Source organism: Caretta caretta, chromosome 3, assembly GCF_965140235.1.
Source record: "Caretta caretta isolate rCarCar2 chromosome 3, rCarCar1.hap1, whole genome shotgun sequence".
NCBI lineage: Eukaryota > Metazoa > Chordata > Testudines > Cheloniidae > Caretta > Caretta caretta.
Window position 1 is genome coordinate 163,057,713 of NC_134208.1, and position 20,963 is coordinate 163,078,675.

Below are 20,963 nucleotides of genomic sequence, written 5' to 3' on the forward strand. Positions count from 1 at the left end.
GAGCCACACACAGCTGGGGGAGGAACTCACCGCTAGCACCGTGCTGGCGCTGATCCAAAGGCGAGGGTGCCATCGACTGCATCTCCACATCATATACCCTGTCACCATCCTGCAAGAAAAAACCAGCCCCGTCAGCCAGCACCCGCGTTTGCCCGGAGGATTGTGACCTGCATCTCTCACCCCCCTCCCCCCGACCAGGGTCTGGAAACAGGCGATGGTTTTACCCAGAACAAAACCCTGGCCCCGTCAGAGACTCTACAGGCGAGCCAGGGAGGGCGGGGAGCGGGTAACGCCCCCCCGGCTGGGCAGGTGCCACCCTCTGGCGCGGCGGGGGCGGGCTGCCTGGCGCCGCTGCATATAAGCTGGGCGCGGAGGCTCGGCCCGGGGCAGGGCGCAGGGCGGGGCTTGCAGGCAGCGGGGCTCGGCGCTGGCTCAGGGGCGCGCCGGCCGCCTTCGCTCCGGGGCCAGCCGCCGGGATGGGGCGCTACTCGGGCAAGACCTGCCGCCTGATCTTCATGCTGGTGCTGACCGCCGGCTTCTTCGTGGCCGAGCTGGTCTCCGGCTACCTGGGCAACTCCATCGCGCTGGTGTCGGACTCGTTCAACATGCTCTCGGACCTCATCTCGCTGTGCGTGGGCATCGCCACCGGCCGCATCGCCCGCCGCGCCCGCCGGGGCCCCGCCGCCACCTACGGCTACGGCCGCGCCGAGGCGGTGGGGGCGCTGAGCAACGCCGTCTTCCTCACCGCCCTCTGCTTCACCATCCTGGTGGAGGCGGTGCTGCGCCTGGCCCGGCCCGAGCCCATCGACGGCCCCGCGCTGGTGCTCATCGTGGGGGCGCTGGGCCTGGCCGTCAACCTGGTGGGGCTGCTCATCTTCCAGGACTGGGGCTCCTGCTGCAGCCGCCTGCAGCCCCGCGCCGCCACCCCGGAGCCGCTTCAGGTGGTGCCCGGCCCCGGGCGGGAGGAGGCGGCCGTGGTGGAGTGTCAGGAGGCTGCTGAAGCAGGTGCCTTTCAGTTGCATCCTAGCTCGCCCCGGCTCTTCTCGCTCCTCCTCCTTCCTTTCTTCCCTTTGCTTTCCTTTCTCCCGTTCTGCCCCTCCCTTTCTCCTTCTGTCTCTCTCTTGCCCGCATTCCGGCCCTCCATCCGCCCCCCCCCCCTTCCTCTCCTCTTCCACCCTCCCCCTTGTCATCTTTAAATTAAGACTGGATGCTTTTCTCAAAGCCTTGCTCTAGGAATTATTCCAGGGAAATTCTGTGGCCTTTCCTAGCCAGGTCAGACTAGATAATCATGGAGGTCCCTTCTGGCCTTGGAATCTATCAATCTTCCCTTTTCTATGTCCTTTCGGGCTCCATCCCCTCCTTCCTCCTCTGCTATTTCATGTTCCCCTTTTCTATAGTTTTGTTGCTATTGTGATACCCTAATGACCTCGTTAGTGTTTGTGGCTCTTCCTTTGGGGACAGAGGGAGAGAGAACCTTAAAATAAAAGGAAACATCCTCTTGTCTATTGTTTGCAGTGGAATCTCCTCCAAAGATTGCTTGAATGGTAACCGCAGTCTGAACAAACTCCATGCAAACATCCTACATATTTCACGCTTGTATGTATTCTATACTGTATTGTTTGAAATAGGCAGGGGGAGAAGGGTCGTTGATTAAAGAGATGTTGGCCAGAGACTGACTTTTTCTTGAGTTTATGTTTGTTTCTCTTTAAAATAAGTTGGTGTTGAGAAGATTGGTGTGTTTTTTTTTTCTGTTTGTAGAATTTATACACAACACAGGGTTGTTTCTTTGAATGCAGGTGATTCCCTGAACACTCGGAAAAGGCCTGAAGAGCAGACAGTACAGAAAAAAGAGAAAAAGTCTGAAGCTTTGAACATCAGAGGTACGGGTTTTTGTTTTGTTTTGTTTTTTTTAAAGACTTCTGAAGTAGAGCTGGTCAAAATTTTCCAAATTTCAATTTTTATTTGTTTTCAAAATTCCAATGAAAATAAAAATCATGATAGTTTTCACAATTTTTGACTAACTCGGGGTTTTTTTACGTTCTTAGGCCAGGTCCCCAAATGGTTTGAAGTGGCAATGATTCATTCAGTGAAATCAATGGAGCATTTGAGGGTCTGGCCCTTTGTATGTGTTCACATTTTTATTTTTGATTGCACCCTTTTAAACAGCTTTATCTTCAAAGTATCTTCAGTCTCTTTTAGCTGATTGAAGTCCCCATTCTCTTCTTTTTGGTCTATTTCTTGAGCATCATTACCATAGTATTTCAGTATTTTTAGCTGAAAAGCTGGAGCACAGTTTTCTTTAAAGACTGGTATCAATGATGCCCCATAGTCAGTTGGGTAAGGAGTACTGAAGAAGAGCATAGTGGTTCTGCAGCCCTGTTGTTCTGTGGACTGTTTCCTGACAGAGACCCTCTTACGGACCACCTCTCCTCCAAGCAGCCCATTCCTCACATTTATTTCTCAAAATATTTATTTCTGTCCAACACTAGAAAGGATCCACAGAGCTCTGAATATCTGCAGAATGAAATATGCTAATTAACCTATTCTTGAAGGTAACCTGCATGGCCTTAAAATAAACAAACAAAACTAACTAGATATGTGGATACATCCTGAATGCCCCAAATGCATCCAGAGCATAACTGATTTTAAATACACTTTTTCTTTAAAAACAACAGAAAAGTCCCACCAATAATACTTAACATTTTATTTAATCAAAACACTATTAAAAATGTTAAGCAAAGATTTTTCTTGATCACAGATCACCATCTCTTGCACCAGTGTGATGTTCCCACATCCATTATGCAGATAGTGCCAGGTGAATCCAATATAAGGGGGTGGTCCGGTCAGGTGAGTGTCTATTTTTAGTATATGGCAAAGATTTGCAAAGTTTTCATTATTATACCAGTGTAAAAAAGTATTCTGCAAAACCGCACCATATGCTAAAACAGTGGCACTTACTTGAACTTCTAGAGGTCAGGTTCAGCAGACTTTCATGGTGGATGTGATATCCTCAAAATACCACATGCTAGTGTATTTGGCACACTAAGGTGTGCATTTTAAGCACTGTATCTTCTAACTCTGCTCAGAGTAGATCTAATTGTCGTGGTGCTCAAAATATGAGCTGCACTGAGCAGCCCATCCTCATTAGGGCTCCCAATATTGCTAATACCAGTGGAGCTGAATCAATATTTGCAATGATGGGACATTTTAGGATTTCCCTCGTGTAGACATCCACAGTTAGCATCCGAGAATTATAGGGAAATTGCATCTTGTCCTTCCCCCTTGTCAGTGCAGAAGTAAACTCTGCAGTACATACTCCAGTCCAATTTAATTTTAAATGGAAAGCAGTGAGGTTTCCACGATTACTACAGCGAAAACTGAACTCAGGACCCTTGTGACCTCTAGGCAGCAGATTGCTCTGGAAAACCAAAAAGGAGAGTTCTCTTAACCCTACCAGGAAGAAACTTCCTTCAGCTGAAAGCTAGTGACTTAATGACTACTTGGCTCTTAATGAGTGATTCAAGGCAGTCTAGTGATATATTGCCTTCCCTTCCCATGTGGAGGATCAGCATTTGGGCCCCAAATTGGTAAGAAGTGGTAGCAAAGGCAGTGTTCTCAGCCTTAGGGAGTTTAGTGTCTTACATCATTGCAAAGTGAAAACTCGTAGCTGAGCATTGATAGGTTTACGAGGGAGCTATAAGCAGTTATCCTAGTTGAGAGATGTAGGAGTGAAGCTTATAAGAAAATGGAAGTTTTTAGAGGCGGCAACTCCGCTTATCCCCTTGCCACCCAAAAATAAAAAGTAATGGCAAGTTAGTCTTATAAAAGTAGAGTATTACAATCTAACATGGGTTACGTTAAAATGCAAGTTTGGACTGGGGAGATTGTTAGAAAGCACATCAAGGGAAAGATACTTCTTGCAAGAAGGAAACAGAAGATCCTAAAAAGAAAAGGAGTACTAGTCGCACCTTAGAGACTAACAAGGTGCCACAGTACTCCTTTTCTTTTTGTGAATACAGACTAATACGGCTGCTACTCTAAAAAAGATTCTAAGATTACTGTGAATGTGTAGCAAGCACATTATCTTTCTCAATGTAATGCACAGGGCTGGCCTAGAGAGGTATTACAGGCATCTTTTAAAATGTATACACTTTTCTCATTCTTTTTTTCCCTCCATGACTGTGGAAGTAAGTAGAAGAGCTGTATGCGGTGTTTTCTGAACTTGCAATAGGACAAATACTTACACTAAAAGAGATGAAACCAAGCTGAAAAATTGGGACCCAAACTGAGTTATTCTCACAGTCTGAGCGCAAATGAAGCGTGTGTGTGTTAATTTGGCCTGTATAAAGCTAGGTGAGTTCTGAAGCTCAGATCAGGATCCAAACTTGTCCAGTGTTTGGATTTGTCGTTTTGGTTCAGGCCCATCTCTGTATCGTGTACTTAGAAGTTTTCCCCTCCCTCCAAAGTGAGTGTTGTTTAGTTATATTACTGCTGTTATTTCAGAACTCAGCAAGGTCACAGAACTGCTATCAAAAGAGAATAATTGATCTACTTAGGAGAGAAGTGGACTATGCCTCATTTAGCAGCTCGGTTATTTGATCATCCATAATCATGAAACGAATTGATTACCCTTTATAGGTGTGCCCAGCTCATAGTAAGCTCCAGCAGTTTGATTAAAAACATTGTACGTTGGCATGCTGTTCAGTGCTAACTTCTGTGGGTCTGTTGTGTAGCCTAAATGTTTAATAACCCACCAAATTTATGCAACCATATAGTTGTTCAGGCTTGTCCCACCCACCCCACTTGTTTTCTTCTCCGCTGTTGCAAGCTTTATATCTGATTATGGTACTGATTTCCTAAATGCTGCAATTTCATGTTGAACAAAATAAATTCAAAAGTCTGTAACAGTTCATCTGGATTTTTCCCCCTCCAAATGAAGGCTTATGCAAAATTGTATTATGTCATTTATTTCAGGTGTTCTTTTACATGTGATGGGAGATGCACTTGGATCTGTGGTTGTGGTAGTTGCTGCTGCAATATTCTATGCACTTCCCCTGGATGCCAATACCCCGTGTAACTGGCAGTGTTACATTGATCCAAGCCTGACCATAGTTATGGTGGTCATCATTTTATCCTCTGCCTTCCCCCTTATCAAAGAGACCGCAACCATTTTGCTGCAGATGGTTCCCAAAGGTGTTAATATGCAAGTACTGAGTAAGTCAATTTTTTGGAGTTTTTATTAATTATGGTGACATACTTTAGTGCTCGTGTTATTTCTGGAATGACATGTTTGGATTATATACTCATAGCAGCTCTAAATTCTCAAGAACTGTGAGAAATGGAGTCACATGTGTGTGTCCTAGCAACATGACTCAAATCTCTGTGGATTAGTTAAAGCATGCATTTTGAGAATGTGGTACTCCAACAATACATAAAAATACCAGACCTTGAGCTGTTAACAAACAACCCACACAAAATATTATTAGTGGAACAACACTGAATTATAATAGTACTTCCTAGTACCTTCTGTCCAAGGATCTCAAAGCGCTTTAGAAATGTTAATTGACAGTAGCATTGTTTGGTTAATTTTGTAACTTTATAAATGCACGCTTAAGAGATTTCTTTGGTGTTTGGTGTTTGTTTTTTTTAATTCCATCAGGCTCTGAGCTGAGCAGAACAGGGAAGACATGATCTCTGCCCCAAGGAGATTACAGTCTAGCGTTGATCCTACAAAGTGCTGAGTGCCCTCAGCTTTGTTTGAAGCCAATAAGCGTTAAAGGCATGTCCAAAGGATTGGTCCCCAAGTTAAGCGACTTAGTTCAGACCCTGGATGACTAGGAGAAAGTTGAAGTTTGAAGGGGGTGTCGGTGTTACATTACATACAACTACTTTTAAAAAGTCACATGCTTATATCTTAAGTGGATGAGCATTGATAGGTGTCTTTCTTCATGGCTGTGGCTTTTAAACACTATTCCTCATAATAACCAGAAACTTGCAATTGGCCCCCCCGAACAACCCTCTTAAATTATTTTCTCTTATGTTTTCTAGCAGAAAGACTAACTGATGTGCCAGGGGTTAGCAGCCTTCATGAGGTGCATGTCTGGGAACTGGCAGGTGGGAAGAATATTGCTACCCTTCATGTCAAGTGCCAAACCACTTCTGATTACCAAGATGCCTCTTATAAAATGCGGGAGGTTTTCCACGAAGCAGGGATCCATTCTGTAACCATCCAACCAGAGTACATTGACCACAAGACCTCTGAGCTAATATGCAGCTCACCCTGTATCTCAAAAGCTTGTGCTTCTCAGCTGTGCTGCCCTCAGCAGGAAGTTGAACTTACTCATGATAATGGTTATCCTGAGAAAAATGGCCTTCCCGCAACACTGCATAAAGACAATAGTTTAAATAAAAATGGTGTTGAAATTCCTGTTGAGCATATATTGGCAGGGGATGGAATAAAAAATACAGACAATTGTAAAAAATCAGATGGCAAATCATATCCACACAGTACACATTTTTGAAACACTTAATTTTACACTTCATAATCTCTGTATAGAACAAGCCCTAATGGCCAAAAGGTCAGAGGCCATTGGTTGGAGCTGAAATGCGCATTGGAAAAGCCATCTGTGTTATAGTTATAAACCAAAACATATGTAAAAACCTGTTTATCTGAAATAAGGATTATCATCTTCATTTTTTGCATTCACCTAAAATAGTTGTAAGGCAATTTAACACAAATTTCTTGAACTAACTAGATGGGAATTTTTATTTTTAGAGTGTAGCAGGTGTACTTCAGTGTAGACTGCTCGCAGTTTATGGCCAGTGGCACTGGGAATAAAACTCTGGTCTTTTTACTGAAACGGGCTGCTTCATGAAAGCCTTATAGTGTGTTGATGATTCTACTGGATTGAACTATTGTATCATCATTAAGGAATTTAATAGATATGGTTTTCACTAATCCTTAAACTCGGTTTACATAGTCAGGAATTTTCAGTTGTAACCGTAACTCTTGTGCTTCTGAACTGTGAGCCTGTGAATGAAATCAAAGTGTCTGATAGCTGGAAAACACACACAGGAATGTTTGACTTTCATTATTTTCTGGACTGCCTCTTGTTTTGAGGGGACAGAGCAGAAACTGATTTCTTGCTTCTCTAATAGTAGTAATTTTTAAACCTTAGTATTTTTATTTCTGATTAGTGTAAAGAATACACTTGCTGACATTAAAGCATAGGGACATTTGATAATAATTAATTTCATATGAGGATTGTAGCTACTCTAGTAAATGGATATGCAGACACTCATCCAATTAATTCTATGCTTGTTCACCATTTTGATTTTAAAACTCAATTTTTTTTGCTGACCAAAGTAATTGTAATAACTACACTGGGTCTAATGTGTCAAGTTAGGTGGGAATTACTGTGATTTCTTTAACATACCATATCTTAGTTGTCATTCATAATGAATGAATAAATAAGCTAGTGTTACCTATTCATGAATAACTTTGATTCTGCAATTCCATTCTTTTCAGTAAGACACAGTTCAACCTTTTTTTTGTTTATTAAGAAAGTTCCTTAAAATTTGATATACAATTTTTATGCTTAAAGGGAGCTGTTTTAAAACAGTGGGAGTTTATTGCCTTGATTTTATCACGGTAGCTTCTTTGGGTTCATTTTAAAGGGTTTAAGCTTCCCACCCTCTCCCACAGAGGTATATTTCAAAACGTTGTGTTATGTGCACAAATTACACTATCACTAGGAAATGTTAGGTAGCCTCCTAGTTATGTTTTTAGAATCCATTCTCAGGTGCTTTGAGGAAAAACAAGACACCTCATCCTACCACTAGGGTTGGGCTTAGGCCTGGGGTGAGTATACTTTTCCAAGAGGGAACCCTACCTACCCTGGCTGAAAATGCCACTTGACCTCACCATGTTAGGCAGCTCTACCAGTGCTCACAATCAGAACCTTCAGCATGGGTTCACTGTCAAAAACAGCCTTTCAATATCCTACTCACCCAGGGTACGCTCCCTATTTATTTCATGGCCCATAATTCAGCATCACCTTGTGAGGATGGGCAAAGAGATTCTGTGCCTGGGCTGGTAAACTTCCAGGACCCGTAGGTTAGGCTGGTTTGAAAGTAGCACACCCATATTTAGTACAGCCAATTACTTCCTCTTAACATAATCTTAAAGGCAAGACTTAAAGCATACAGCCCTGTTTCTCATTGCTCGAGAACTTCCATTTTCTGAAGGAGCCAACATGGCATCAACATGGCAAATAATACCCATTTAAGACCTATATTTATTCTCTTTAAGCAGGTTTTATCTCTTGGGTAAATAGATCCATTTTTATTATATAGATTAAATTGTATGTCGATATTGCACTCTCTTTGACCCAGTCATCCCATTTATGTCAGTTGGAGGTTTGGATGTAAGGACTGCAGAGTCATGCTGTAAGGGTGTTGCACAAAATGACAAGTCAGTAAACGACGTCTTTCTATACTGCTCTGCCTTTTAAAAGAATATGGCGTGAGCTTAAGACTGCCTTTGCTTCTGTTGGGTTTGTATATAACTGTGGTGTTATTTAAATGTAGTTTCCTTTGTATCTAATATTATTTATATTTCCTTTTGAGAATCAAAGAAGAAATGGCAAAATCTTTTCCCCCAAATCATAAATATTAGTATGATGGAACTTAAAAAAAAAAAATCACACCTTCATACTTGCGTACATACATCTTAAATCAAGTTACCATGTTTTATATTAAGTTTGAAAGATTGGTTGTTAGTATTGTTTATGACTCTGGAATTACAAAAAACTAGTAAGTGTGTAATGCCTTGATGTTTGCTTATATAGACCATCTTCTTTCTCTTTCCCCCCCCTCCAATGTTTGATAAAGTGGTGGTTACCTACTTCTCAGGTTCTTTAAAGTATTGTAACCTGAATGTATAGTGAAGTAATTCTCTTCTACTTATATGCTTACCTGTTAATATACTTTATCTGTGACCTTTGCATAGATAAGCAAATAGCGGGGACTATAGAAATCTTTAGGTACAGAAATCAAATAGCTTCCTTGTACTAAATCTGTTTAAATTACTTAAAAGCATTTAATTATGAAGATGGGCCTTGCCTCCCCCTGTAGGGATGATGAGCACTTTCAGGATAGTAGCAGGACAGGAAACCTGGTAGGATGAAGTCTCTGCCTTTATTTACGATTATGCTACACAACATTTTCTTCCTCAAAATGCTTTTCTTAAGTCCATTACAAAACAAGTTATACTGGTTGTTCGTGGTGTTCCTTGTTCTGAGATACTCCATTCTATCCATTAGCTATTGGACGTGAAGCGATTTCCCTTGAATTCCCATAGTGTCTCTTAATTCTCTTGAAATTTGTTTACCCCATTATTTGTTTCAGTATTTTATTCATCCTTATCTACAGACCCTTGTTCTGAGTCATAGATTGTAGCTTAGCATATTTTGACATACATTCCATTCTGGTTTCTTTAATTCTGTTACATTTTTCTGCATTCAGTTACTTAAAATCTCCTATCTGATTGTGGGTGCTATCCTCAGCCCTTCCTGATTTACTGCCCTCCATCCCACACCAGATTGGCGTCCTCAGAACCTCTCTCAACTTTCCTCCTTTCAGTTTGTCATAGTTGCCTATAGTGAATGAAATCCGTTTAAAATACGGATGACATTCAACTAGTCATCCATCTCCTTCCTCCTGAACTGCTTTCAACTTATAAGCACCCTCTTAATTTGCTAGATAAGATAGTTCTTTATCCCCTTACCCAGCTCACCCTGGTGCCATGTTTCAGAGTGGTAGCCGTGTTAGTTTGTATCAGCAAAAACAACGAGGAGTGGCTAGAACCCACTTCATCGAAAGCTTATGCCCAAATAAATTTGTTGGTCTCTAAGGTGCCACAAGGACTCCTCGTTGTTTTTCCTGGTGCCCTATTTATGCATTGGATTTGCAGATCAGTCTTTTGGGACCTGATCTTCAACTGGAGTAAATTCGTATAACTCCATTGACTTCAGTGGAACTATGCTCAGATTTCCTAGCTGAGGATCTGGCCCAAACGTCTAAGTGAATTCAAGTTCTCAGTCTTCTTTGTTCTCTCTTTCTGATCATAGCCATACTGATTATATTTATATTTTTTTTTCTCCCAATAATTTTGCTATACTTGTCATCTTGCCCCCATTTTTCTTTGTAAAGAGTAAGAGAGGGAATTCAGTTAACTTATTCTTAGCAGTGCCTCCCTCGTGTTACTGAATTTTCATCCGATCTCTTGCTCTTTATTTTCTGTAGGAAGATACTTGAGCTCTTGTGCAGCCATTTTTCATTCTCTTTGGCTTTGATAGTTCATTTTATTGTCTGCATTTCCTTACACACCACCTATTTTTTGTAGCTGTCTAGTTCTTCTCCTGTACCTGTCTTACAACTTGCATGTGCCTCTTTCATTCCCTGATTTATCTTTTGCACTCCTCACTCAGATCGACCTTTTCTTGCCTCCTCCTCCTTTGTGTTTGTTGCTAGAGGAGATACAAAACCATTGCAAATTGATCTTTGAACATTTTAAATTCTCTCTGCTGTCAGGATCGTTTGTATTTCTGCCCTTTCCTATTTGATTACACCATTCTCTTTCTCAACATTCCAGTGTCTTCCAAACATTTTTTTCTGGGAATTCAGCCTTATTCCCCCCCCCCCCGGCCAAATCTTTGAGTTTTCTGTAGTTCTAACTACAAGACTAAGCAACAGTGGTCTTTGTTGTTTTTTAGGCTGCTAACATCTGATCGTCCACCATGTGGATGCTTGGGGCAGCCTTGTGCTGACCTTCTACACAGGGATGAATTTCACACTGCTGTGAATAATTTGAGTTCTTCACAAATAGTCCAGCTTTTTTTTTTTTTTAAATGGCTGTCCTGTGACCATGAGAGGATAAAATGAAATCAGTAAATCCACAGGGTTTAATTCAAGGAAGAGTTTGACCATTGATTTTTCACACATGAAAGGAACAAGTTGCAGAAGAGTTTATCAAAATGTTAAAGATTTCTATAGAACCTGCTTACTATGCAGTCTGAATTATGTGTCCTGTATGGTGGATGCACCATAAATGCTTTATTTTGGACTGTGATGCCTTATATGAGGACATCACTGTAAGGTTTTGTTACAAGGTTGGAGTTACGTTGCTTAAAAACTTGTTTTCTACCTTTTTATACAGTATATGATTTGAATAATGTGCCACAATATTATTTCCTTGCTCATTGAAATCCCTGAATTGTAAACGTCAGTCATTTTATTAACTGTTAATGAGAGATTTCTTAATGTGTTATGTACATTTATATTATTTTCAAAGTAAAGTTCAGAGGTGCTTTAATAAAATGTATTTTTAAAGAAACTGGCAGTCCCGTGCTTGATGTGTATTAGAAACTGGAGACCTAAGTCAATATATGAAATTGATTTAACATGTCCATGATTGTTAAGGACCAATCCTGAGCCAAGGACTTGTTGACAACTTGACTTCATTGTGAATCTTGCCTCTGAAGGGAGAACAAGGTTTAGACTGAAAAAACAAACCATTTTTCAAATGTGCTCAGCACCCCACAGCTCTCACTAAGAGATGGGGGACCTGTTGGATGTTGAAAACCTGGCCCTCTTTGTTTATCTTCAGCCACTCAAACTGTTTTTGTTACACTGTGGAGTGAATTTAGAGCTCTTGATACTGAGGATCTAAGAAAGGGTAGTGGCTACAGCCAGGCACTGTATGTACAGAATGCAGATGCTGTGTTCAGTGTCACCACAAAGCTCTGCCAATTCATGTTTGCTATTCCAGTGCCAGTTCTGAGCAACGCTTGTGACTTCTGCTGGGGTTTTGCAGTGTGGACCAGAGTTAACTAAGAGACAAAACATATTCTGGGCATGTGAACTAAACAAGATTTAAATCTAGATTTCCACCTGTGAAAGTTACCCTTAGAGCTTTAATCCTCTGTGCTATACAGGTCCCAGGATGAAGCTGTTGGTGTTTACCAGCTGGAAAATGCTACCAAAGGGCCAAATCTGTGTAACACAGATGCATTAGTGGGGAAAAGAGGGCAAAGGGAGCCTGTGTCCTGTGAACCCCAGCTTGTGAACTGATGCAGGAGCAAGGCAGGATACCCTGCTAGTGCCCCCTGGGGCACAAACGTACTCATTCATGGGCCAGATCTCCAAAGCAGGCCCCTGGCACCATCTGAGTGTGCAGCAGTGTGTAGGGAGGGTGCATACACTGCCGCTTTTTGAGGGAGTTGTAAGGCATGCTCGACCATACAGCTTCTTCCTACCTCCACCTAGCTAACCTGAACCAGGCGCCACCAGGAGCCTACTGCATTCACTCTGCTTCCCTCCCTGCCCACGTGGCTACAAAGAGCAAGGGCAGATTTGCACAAATCTGTATTAGCAATGTTCAGCAAGACCAGTATTAACTGTGCATGCCTTTAGTATTACTATATAATAAAGATTATGGAAACACTCCATAATAAAGGTCAACTTTTATATTGATTAATATGTCTAATAACTAAAGCATTAATATGAGCTACGTTTCCAGTGTTCATATAAAAAACATTTGTGGGAAATCAGTATATTCTATGGTAAGGGGAGTGAGGGAAGGATGGAAACCTGGAGCTTGTCAGAGCTTTAGCTCTGACACATTTAACTTATCAACATTTGAAAGGCCTATAGTATTCTTCCAACAGCACATAGCAACATGCTTAGAGGGCTAACGTCAACCATTTGAAGGCCTTGGAGATATAGAGGCCATTGTTTAGCCTTTATGACTCATTATTTTTCCTTACTAGAAAGGTTGTTACTGTCCAGGTCTTTTCCTATTCCCAAGAAGCCACAGAAGAATTGGAAAGAATTTGGTCTGATGCAGGAGGTCACATTTTAAAAATGACTTCCAAAAAAAGCATCCACAAAATGTGTGGATTTGTGAATGTAAACCTCACTATTTATACAGGCAAAATTAATTAGGCTCACAAATTCTAATTTGCATGTGCAAATACAGGTGTTTATGCTTGCACATGTGGGAATTTTGTGAGTAAATTTCAGGAGGCTCTTATGAAATGTTGCCCAAGAATACCAGTGTATTTGTAAGGGGACTGTTGCCCCCTTACTAACATTCAGTGGGGGTGTTTTGGTTGGCTAGCTCCCAGTACTAAAAGGGGAAGGGTCAATGGGAAATCAGGACCCTGAGACTGACAGTCCCCAGGAACAATGCGGAGAGGCCAATGCTCCAGGTCAGCCTGAATGACAGGGTGGGCAGCCTGATCAGGGAGTCAGGAGGCCAGGGGGTCCTGTCCTCCCTGTAAGCTGGAATTGCCTGGGTCAGATAGAGTGGGGCTGAGCTAAGGAGAAAGCAGGGGCCAAAGCTGAGCTGGGGAGCAGAGCTGTGCCAGATCCAGAGGGACCAGCATAGCCCTGGGAGGAGAGCTGCAACAACCAGAGCCAGAGGGGCCAGAAAAGCAGCCCAGGAAGGAGGCCAGTGCTAGGAGCAGAGTTACAGAAGCAGCCCACAGAGCAGCAGCAGCGCTGAGACAGAGTGGTGGAGCTGGGTTTGGAGCAGGCCGGAGCCAGGTGCGGTGAGCAGCTGGGGAGAGCAAAGGGGACCCTGGGCAGCAGGCCCAGCACAGGGAGATGCCTCAGCCAAGAGGCTCTGCAGGCCAGGCTTGGAGGGGGATCATAACCCCAACAGGGTGGGGGCAACACTGGGATGAAGGGTCCTGGCACTTAGAGCCTGAGAGCATGTGGCCACCACCAGAGCAAGTGTCCAACCCACAGCATCCCTGCAGCACAGCCAGGGCCTGAGAAGGCGGCCTGGGACTTAAAAAGGAACAGATTGTGAACTGCCCTGACATTCCAGAGACACTGTTTGTGATGTTCCCTGCCACAGAGCGGGGTGATGTGTTTCCTTTAACCTTTCCCATTTTTCCTTATTCTTGTTAAAATTGTTGATTAAATAACTTGTAATGGTCAGTGGGTCAGAGAAGTGCCCAGTGCAGAGAGACTACCCCGGAGTGGGGACACCCTAGCCCCTGTCCTAGGTGACCACAGCAAGGTTGGGGGTCAAGCCCCCCAGGAATCCTGGGCCCAGCCTTGTCAGGGTTACAAGAACTCTGCCAGACAGGAGAGTGGAAGGGGAGTCCTCGAGGGCAGGGAGGCCTCTGGGTAAAGGAAGTGGGAGCGAGGACTCAGATCCTTCTGCTAGCCCATTTTACCAGGGTAGTGCAGAAGCCAGGAAAGTTCCCCACAATAGCAGGACCATTCCCCCACTTACATATTGATGAGACATTATTTGTGAGTTGTTGATGGTGTTCTGCATCAAGAATTGGCATGGGGTGTGGGGCTGGAAATCAGAATGGCCAGTGGTAGATTTTGAAGGACCACATGGAACACGCTGTTACAGCTATAACATAGAATCTTAGAATATTAGGGCTGGAAGAGACCTCAGGAGGTCATCTAGTCCAATCCCCTGCTTAAAGCAGGGCCAACACCAACTAAATCATCCCAGCCAGGCCTTAAAAACCTTTAAGGATGGAGATTCCACCACCTCCCTAGGTAACCCATTCCAGTGCTTCACCACCCTCCTAGTGAAAGAGTGTTTCCTAATATCCAACCTAGACTTCCCCCACTGCAGCTTGAGACCATTGCTTTTTGTTCTGTCATCTGCCACCACTGAGAACAGCCAAGCTCCATCCTCTTTGGAACCTCCCTTCAGGTAGTTGAAGGCTGCTATCAAATCCCCCCTCACTCTTCTCTTCTGCAGACTAAATAACCCCAGTTCCCTCGGCCTCTCCTCATAAGTCATGTGCCCCAGCTCCCTAATCATTTTTGTTGCCCTCTGCTGGATTCTCTCCAATTTGTCCACACCCATTCTGTAGGGGGGGAGGGGACCAATACTGGACACAATACTCCAGATGTCGTCTCACCAGTGCCGAATAAAGGGGAATAATCACTTCCCTCAATCTGCTGACAATGCTCCTACTAATACAGCCCAATATGCTGTTGGCCTTCTTGGCAACAAGGGCACACTGCTGACTCATATCCAGCTTCTCATCCACTGTAATCTCCAGGTCCTTTTCTGGAAAACTGCTGCTTAGCCAGTCGGTCCCCAGCCTGTAGCAGTGCATGGGATTCTTCCTTCCTAAGTGCAGCACTCTGCACTTGTCCTTGTTGAACCTCAGATTTCTTTTGGCCCAGTCCTCCAATTTGTTTAGGTCACTCTGGACCCTATCCCTACTCTCCAGCTTATCTACCTCTCCCCCCAGCTTAGTGTCATCTGCGAACTTGCTGAGGGTGCAACTCATCCCATCATCCAGATCAGGGACTGGCAACCTTTGGCATGTGGTGCGCCAGGGAAACCCCCTGGCAGGTTGGGCTGGTTTGTTTATCTGCTGCGTCTGCAGGTTTGGCTGATTGCAGCTCCCACTGGCTGCGGTTCGCCGCTCCAGGCCAATGGGGGCTGCGGGAAGCGGTGCGGGCTGAGGGACGTGCTGGCCGCCCTTCCCGCAGCCCCCATTGACCTGGGATGGCGAACCGTAGCCAGTAGGAGCTGCGATCAGCTGAACCTGCAGACGCAGCAGGTAAACAAACCAGCCTGGCCAGCCAGGGGGTTTCCCTGGCACGCCACGTGCTAGAGGTTGCCAATCCCTGATCCAGATCTTTAATAAAGATGTTGAACAAAACTGGCCCCAGGATCGACCCATGGGGCACTCCACTTGATACCAGCTGCCAACTAGACATCAAGCTGTTGATCACTGCCCGTCGAGCCTGACAATCTAGCCAGCTTTCTATCCACCTTATAGTCCATTCATCCAATCCATACTTCTTTAACTTGCTGGTAAGAATACTGTGGGAGACCATATCAAAAGCTTTGCTAAAGTCAAGATATATCACATCCACCACTTTCCCCATATCCACAGAGCCAGTTATCTCATCACAGAAGGCAATCAGGTTGGTCAGGCATGACTTGCCTTTGGTGAATCCATGTTGACTGTTCCTGATCACGTTCCTCTCCTCCAAGTGCTTCAAAATGTATTCCTTGAGGATCTGCTCCATGATTTTGCTGGGGACTGAAGTGAGGCTGACCTGTCTGTAGTTCCCCGGGGTTCTCTCTTTCTTTCCTTTTTTAAATATGGGCACTATATTTGCGTTTTTCCAATTGTCCAGGACCTCCCCCACTTGCCATGAATTTTCAAAGATAATGGCCAATGGCTCTGCAATCACATCAGCCAACTCCCTCAGCACCCTTGGATGCATTAGAACTGGACCCATGGACCTGTTCATGTCCAGCTTTTCTAAATAGTCCTTAACCTGTTCTTTCACCACTGAGGGCTGCTCACTTCTGCCCCATACTGTGTTGCCCAGTGCAGCAGTCTGGGAGCTGGCCTTGTCTGTGAAGACCAAGGCAAAAAAAAAAAAAGGTATTGAGTACTTCAGCTTTTTCCACAGCGTGTGTCATTAGGTTGCCTCCCCCATTCAGTAAGGGTCCCACACTTTCCCTGACCTTCTTGTTGCTAACATATCTGTAGAAACCCTTCTTGTTACCCTTCACATCCCTTGCTAGCTGCAACTCCGATTGTGCCTTGACCTTCCTAATTACATCCCTGCATGCTCGAGCAGTATTTTTATACTCCTCCCTAGTCATCTGTCCAAATTTCCACTTCTTGTAAGCTTCCTTTTTGAGTTTAAGCTCAAAGATTTCACTGTTAAGCCAAGCTGGTCGCCTGCCATATTTGCTATTCTGCACATCGGGATGGTTGACATGAAGTTAAAGTCCTGTGTTATCTAGGGCAGGATGCAGCCTGTGAATTTGCAGACATGGGAGCCATATGATTAATGGCTGCAGGAGACCAAGCCAGCCATCTTCTGGAATAAACCAGTAATGCTGACCTTTTCAGCTACATAGGGCTGTCTTCACTGACACAAAGGTGGTTTCCACACATCCCCTGTCCCCGTCCTCTCAGCAAGGTAACAAACATGCAATAGTTCTAGCTTGTTGTAAAATCCTAAATTGAGACAAGGCACTTGTGTTTACTTCAAAGTAGCAAGGCGAGGTCAGCATTATCACCCCCCAGCACTGCTGGTGGTTGACCTCACCTAGTTTATCTTGTACTAAAACTATAGGGCTTCGTCTCCATTATGGTTTTACAGCAAGATAGCTAGCATGTGTTAGCTATTCTACTGTAAAAACACACCCTTTTTGTCAGTGAAGATCTAGCCATAGTCACCCCTCTAACGCCCCCCCCACCTTTGAGCTAAAGGACAATCATTCTTAGCAGATTAGGCCCTGTGCCTCTCACTTCAACCGTTAAGACTGTATTCATGAGTGTGCAGTGGTCAGGGTGACCCAACAGCAAGTGTGAAAAATCGGGTGGAGTAATAGGTGTCTATATAAGACAAAGCCCCAAATATCAGGATTGTCCCTATAAAATCGGGACATCTCGTCACCCTAGCAGTGGTGTGCACTCTCACTCAAATTAATTACAGCAACATGGATGCTCAGCAGTCTTCCTTGTGTGGGGCTTTGCCATGGTGCTGGCAGCTGTTCTGTGATTTCTCCTCATTTTTTATTACCTCCCCTCACAAGGTCAGCTTTGGTTGGCCAGACCAGGTGTTACGTAGGAGCTCATGACTATGTACCACCTGAGCTCTGCTCTCTGCTGGATGGAATATCAGTTCTACTGAAGCATCTGTGTCATAGAAATGTAGGAGTGGAAGGGTCCTTCACAGTTCATCTAGTTCAGGCCCCTGCACTGAGGCAGGGCTAAGTATTATCTATACCAGGGGTAGGCAACCTATGGCACTCGTGCCAAAGGTGGCACGCGAGCTGATTTTCAGTGGCACTCACACTGCCCAGGTCCTGGCCACCAGTCCCAGGGTCTCTGCTGCTGGCCTGGGGTCCCGGCCACCAGCCTGGGGCTCTGCAGCCACCCCCAGCTGTGGCCCACTGGCCCCAGCCTGGGGCAGTAAGGGGTGCAGACAGGGGCAAGAAGGAGTGCAGCTAAACACCCCCACCTTAAAAATTGTAAGAAGTGGAATCAGAATTTTCTGACAGATTTCAAGATTTCCAGCCATTTGGCCCAATGCTTTCTTTTCTAATTATACCTGAAAAGTTCAATGAAAGTGACTGAGATTTGTCTGTATTTCAGTGGATGGGTATTAAAAATTTCAAACTGCAGCTCATTCCAACTTCTTCATTGGAACCTTTCACGTACTTGAAGACTGTTATGCCTCCCGCCCCCCCAGTTCTCCAGACTAAACAAACAATTGTTTCAATCATTCCTTGTAGGTCATGTTTTTTAGACCTCTGATTATTTTTGTTGCTCTTTGCTGGGCTCTCTCTAATTTGTCAACTTCCCAACGTGTGGTGCCCAGAACTGGGCACAATACTCCAGTTGGAGGCCTTATCTATGCTGAGTAGAGTGGAAGAATTACTCTTCACGTCTGGCTTACAACACTCCTGATAATTCATCCCAGAATGATCGCTTTTTTGGCAACATTACACTTTTGACTCACATGTAGTTTGTGATCCACTATAACCCCCAGATCCTTTCCTACAGTACTTCTTCCTAGGCAGTCATTTCCCATTCTGTATGTGTGCAATTGATTATTCTTCCAAACCATAGTACTTTGCATTTGTCCTTATTTGAATCTCATCCTATTTATTGGAGGCGTTTTCTCCATTTTGTCAAGATCATTTTGAATTCTAATCCTGTCCTCCAAAGCACTTGCACCCCTCCCCAAATTGGTATCATCTGCAACCTTTGGAAAATGGCATAGAGAATATATTTATAATAATTTATGAAGATATTGAATAAAACCAGACCCAGATCCACAGGGCCCCATTCACTATGCCCTTCCAGCTTGAGTGTGAACCATTAATAACTACTCTGAGTATGATTTTCCATCCAATTGTGCACACTTATAGTAGGTTCATCGAGCCTGTATTTCCCTAGTTTATGAGAAGGTCATGTGAGACAGTATCAAAAGCCTTATGAAAGAAGAATATTAGGTTGTTGCGACATGATTTGTTCCCCTCTAGGGCCTGTTGTAAGCCCTAATACCACTATAGCTAGTCGAGGTTCCCCTTTAGCACAAGCAGTAGGGGCTGAGTTTTTGGGGTAGAAGGCCTTACCTTATCTTCCTACTGACAACTGTGACGTCCTGTACAGCTGTAAAGTGGATATGCCATTTCCCTGGTCATAAGGGCAGGATACAGCTCCTTCAAAGCCTGTCCATGAAAATTTTGGGTTAGTTGGAGAGGAGTCACGTGTGGGGAGGTTCCTTGGATAATTCTCAAACTAAACAGGCTCTCTCTTCAGTTCATTCAGCCTTTACCAGCCCAGGAAGGAAGGAATTCAGGTCCTGAGTACAAGAATTTAGGGCTGAATCCCTTGCTGGTAGAACTATGTGATTGTGCACTGACTTCAACTGACTTTTGTCCATTTTCACCAGCAGAGAATTTGGTGCTGAATTCTGATCTCCTCTGCGTGGCAGAGAATTGGGCTGCCACAAGGACAGCCAGCAACCCTGCTGGGGAGGCTATAGAGTAGTTCATCACTCACCCTTAGCCAGTGAAAATTTGTTGTCCTGGGCACAATGGGGAGACTATAGCGCATTAAGGCAAATTGCTGCCTCCCACTGACAGAACTCAATGGCTCTAGTCGTCATGTTATATTTGCAACCCACAAATAGCAGTTATGTTATGTTTGGTTTTGATACCAGAATAATGGAACTCTCAGGCACTCGGTACTGGCCAAAAAATAATTGTATGAGACAGTAGCAGCAGGGGACCAAGAGAAACAACAAGGATTCTATCTGACAGAACTCTCAAAATAGTAGTTCACGTTCCTGTGTCTTCTTCCAAGCCAACTACTCTTGCAGATTTCCATGCTCATTACTGCATGGACAGAGGGAGCCTTCTTTGTATGCGACATACACACAAGGCAAAGAATAGCCAAGCTAAACGTGGCCTCTGGACAACATGCCATAAGAAAGGGAAGAATGGAAGCATGTTCCTTTTGCAAAGCGGAAGCAGTTTCCACTGTTATTGCCAACAGTAACTCCATTGACTGAAAGAGAGGCAGCAGAAGGGAGAAATGCCTTATGTTGCATTCAGCAGCTGAGAGCCGTTACTCCAGTCTTAATGAAAAATACAAATATTGGTCACTTTTCACTGTGGTGTCACATCCAGGTACATCTTCCCAATCTCATACACCCCTCTAACTTGTCCCTTGAAAAGTGGGGTGTGTATAGGAGTTGGGTAGTATCCCTTTAAATAGTTTTTGGGCCCACTAGTGGGCCTCCTGATCTTCTGTTGCAGAAGCCATCAGAATGCTGCCAGAGAAGTGTAGAGATTTATGTAGTTAGGCATTGTATGTTTATACATAATTAATAAACATGGTTATTTGGAGTGCAATTGTGTCAATGTGATTTCCTCCGACTCTTAATATTGTAGAGAGAGCAAAGACACAACAGATGGTACATCTATCATCAGACCCACAAGACTCTGCTATACATCCATTTTTACTTGTCTGACTAAGCTGGGCAGAGGGGTGTCAGAGTGAAAACATATTTCTATAAAGACCATAGCACATGCTCACTTTTCATTATTTTTGAATCAATGTTGCTTGTAATTGTTAAGGACAAAGAACATGAAATACAATGAGCACTAGCGCCAGCCTGGTAGTCTATTATCCATATAGAATCAGAAGCTCATTATTCAATCATCTCTGAGGTCTGTGGTCACACTGATACCTAAGCTCCAGTCCCATTAACTTGAATGGGAGGCACAGGTCCCCTTTGATGTGTGGGAACAGGGAATGTGGCCAGCTTTGATGGCTTTAGCATCTCCGTGCCCATTTCACTTACATCCTCCTAAACTTGATCTGAACCTAGGTCTCCACAGGCGAGACTACAGAACTAACCCA

The 20,963-nt window shown here is 44.0% G+C and overlaps 1 protein-coding gene across 2 annotated transcripts; it reads left to right on the plus strand.

Annotated features, from left to right (window-relative positions):
* Nucleotides 1–402: 402 nt before the first annotated feature.
* Nucleotides 403–11,395, plus strand: SLC30A10 (solute carrier family 30 member 10). 2 transcript variants are annotated; one of them, XM_048843209.2, is made up of 4 exons: nucleotides 403–1,005; nucleotides 1,797–1,880; nucleotides 4,975–5,214; nucleotides 6,049–11,395. In XM_048843209.2, the coding sequence occupies exons 1-4, from the start codon at nucleotides 477–479 to the stop codon at nucleotides 6,519–6,521; spliced, it is 1,326 nt and encodes a 441-aa protein (XP_048699166.2). In that variant the 5' UTR covers nucleotides 403–476; the 3' UTR covers nucleotides 6,522–11,395. The 2 variants fall into 2 exon arrangements, with proteins under 2 accessions (XP_048699166.2, XP_048699167.2); XM_048843210.2 differs by having other exon boundaries at nucleotides 6,052–11,395.
* Nucleotides 11,396–20,963: the final 9,568 nt, after the last annotated feature.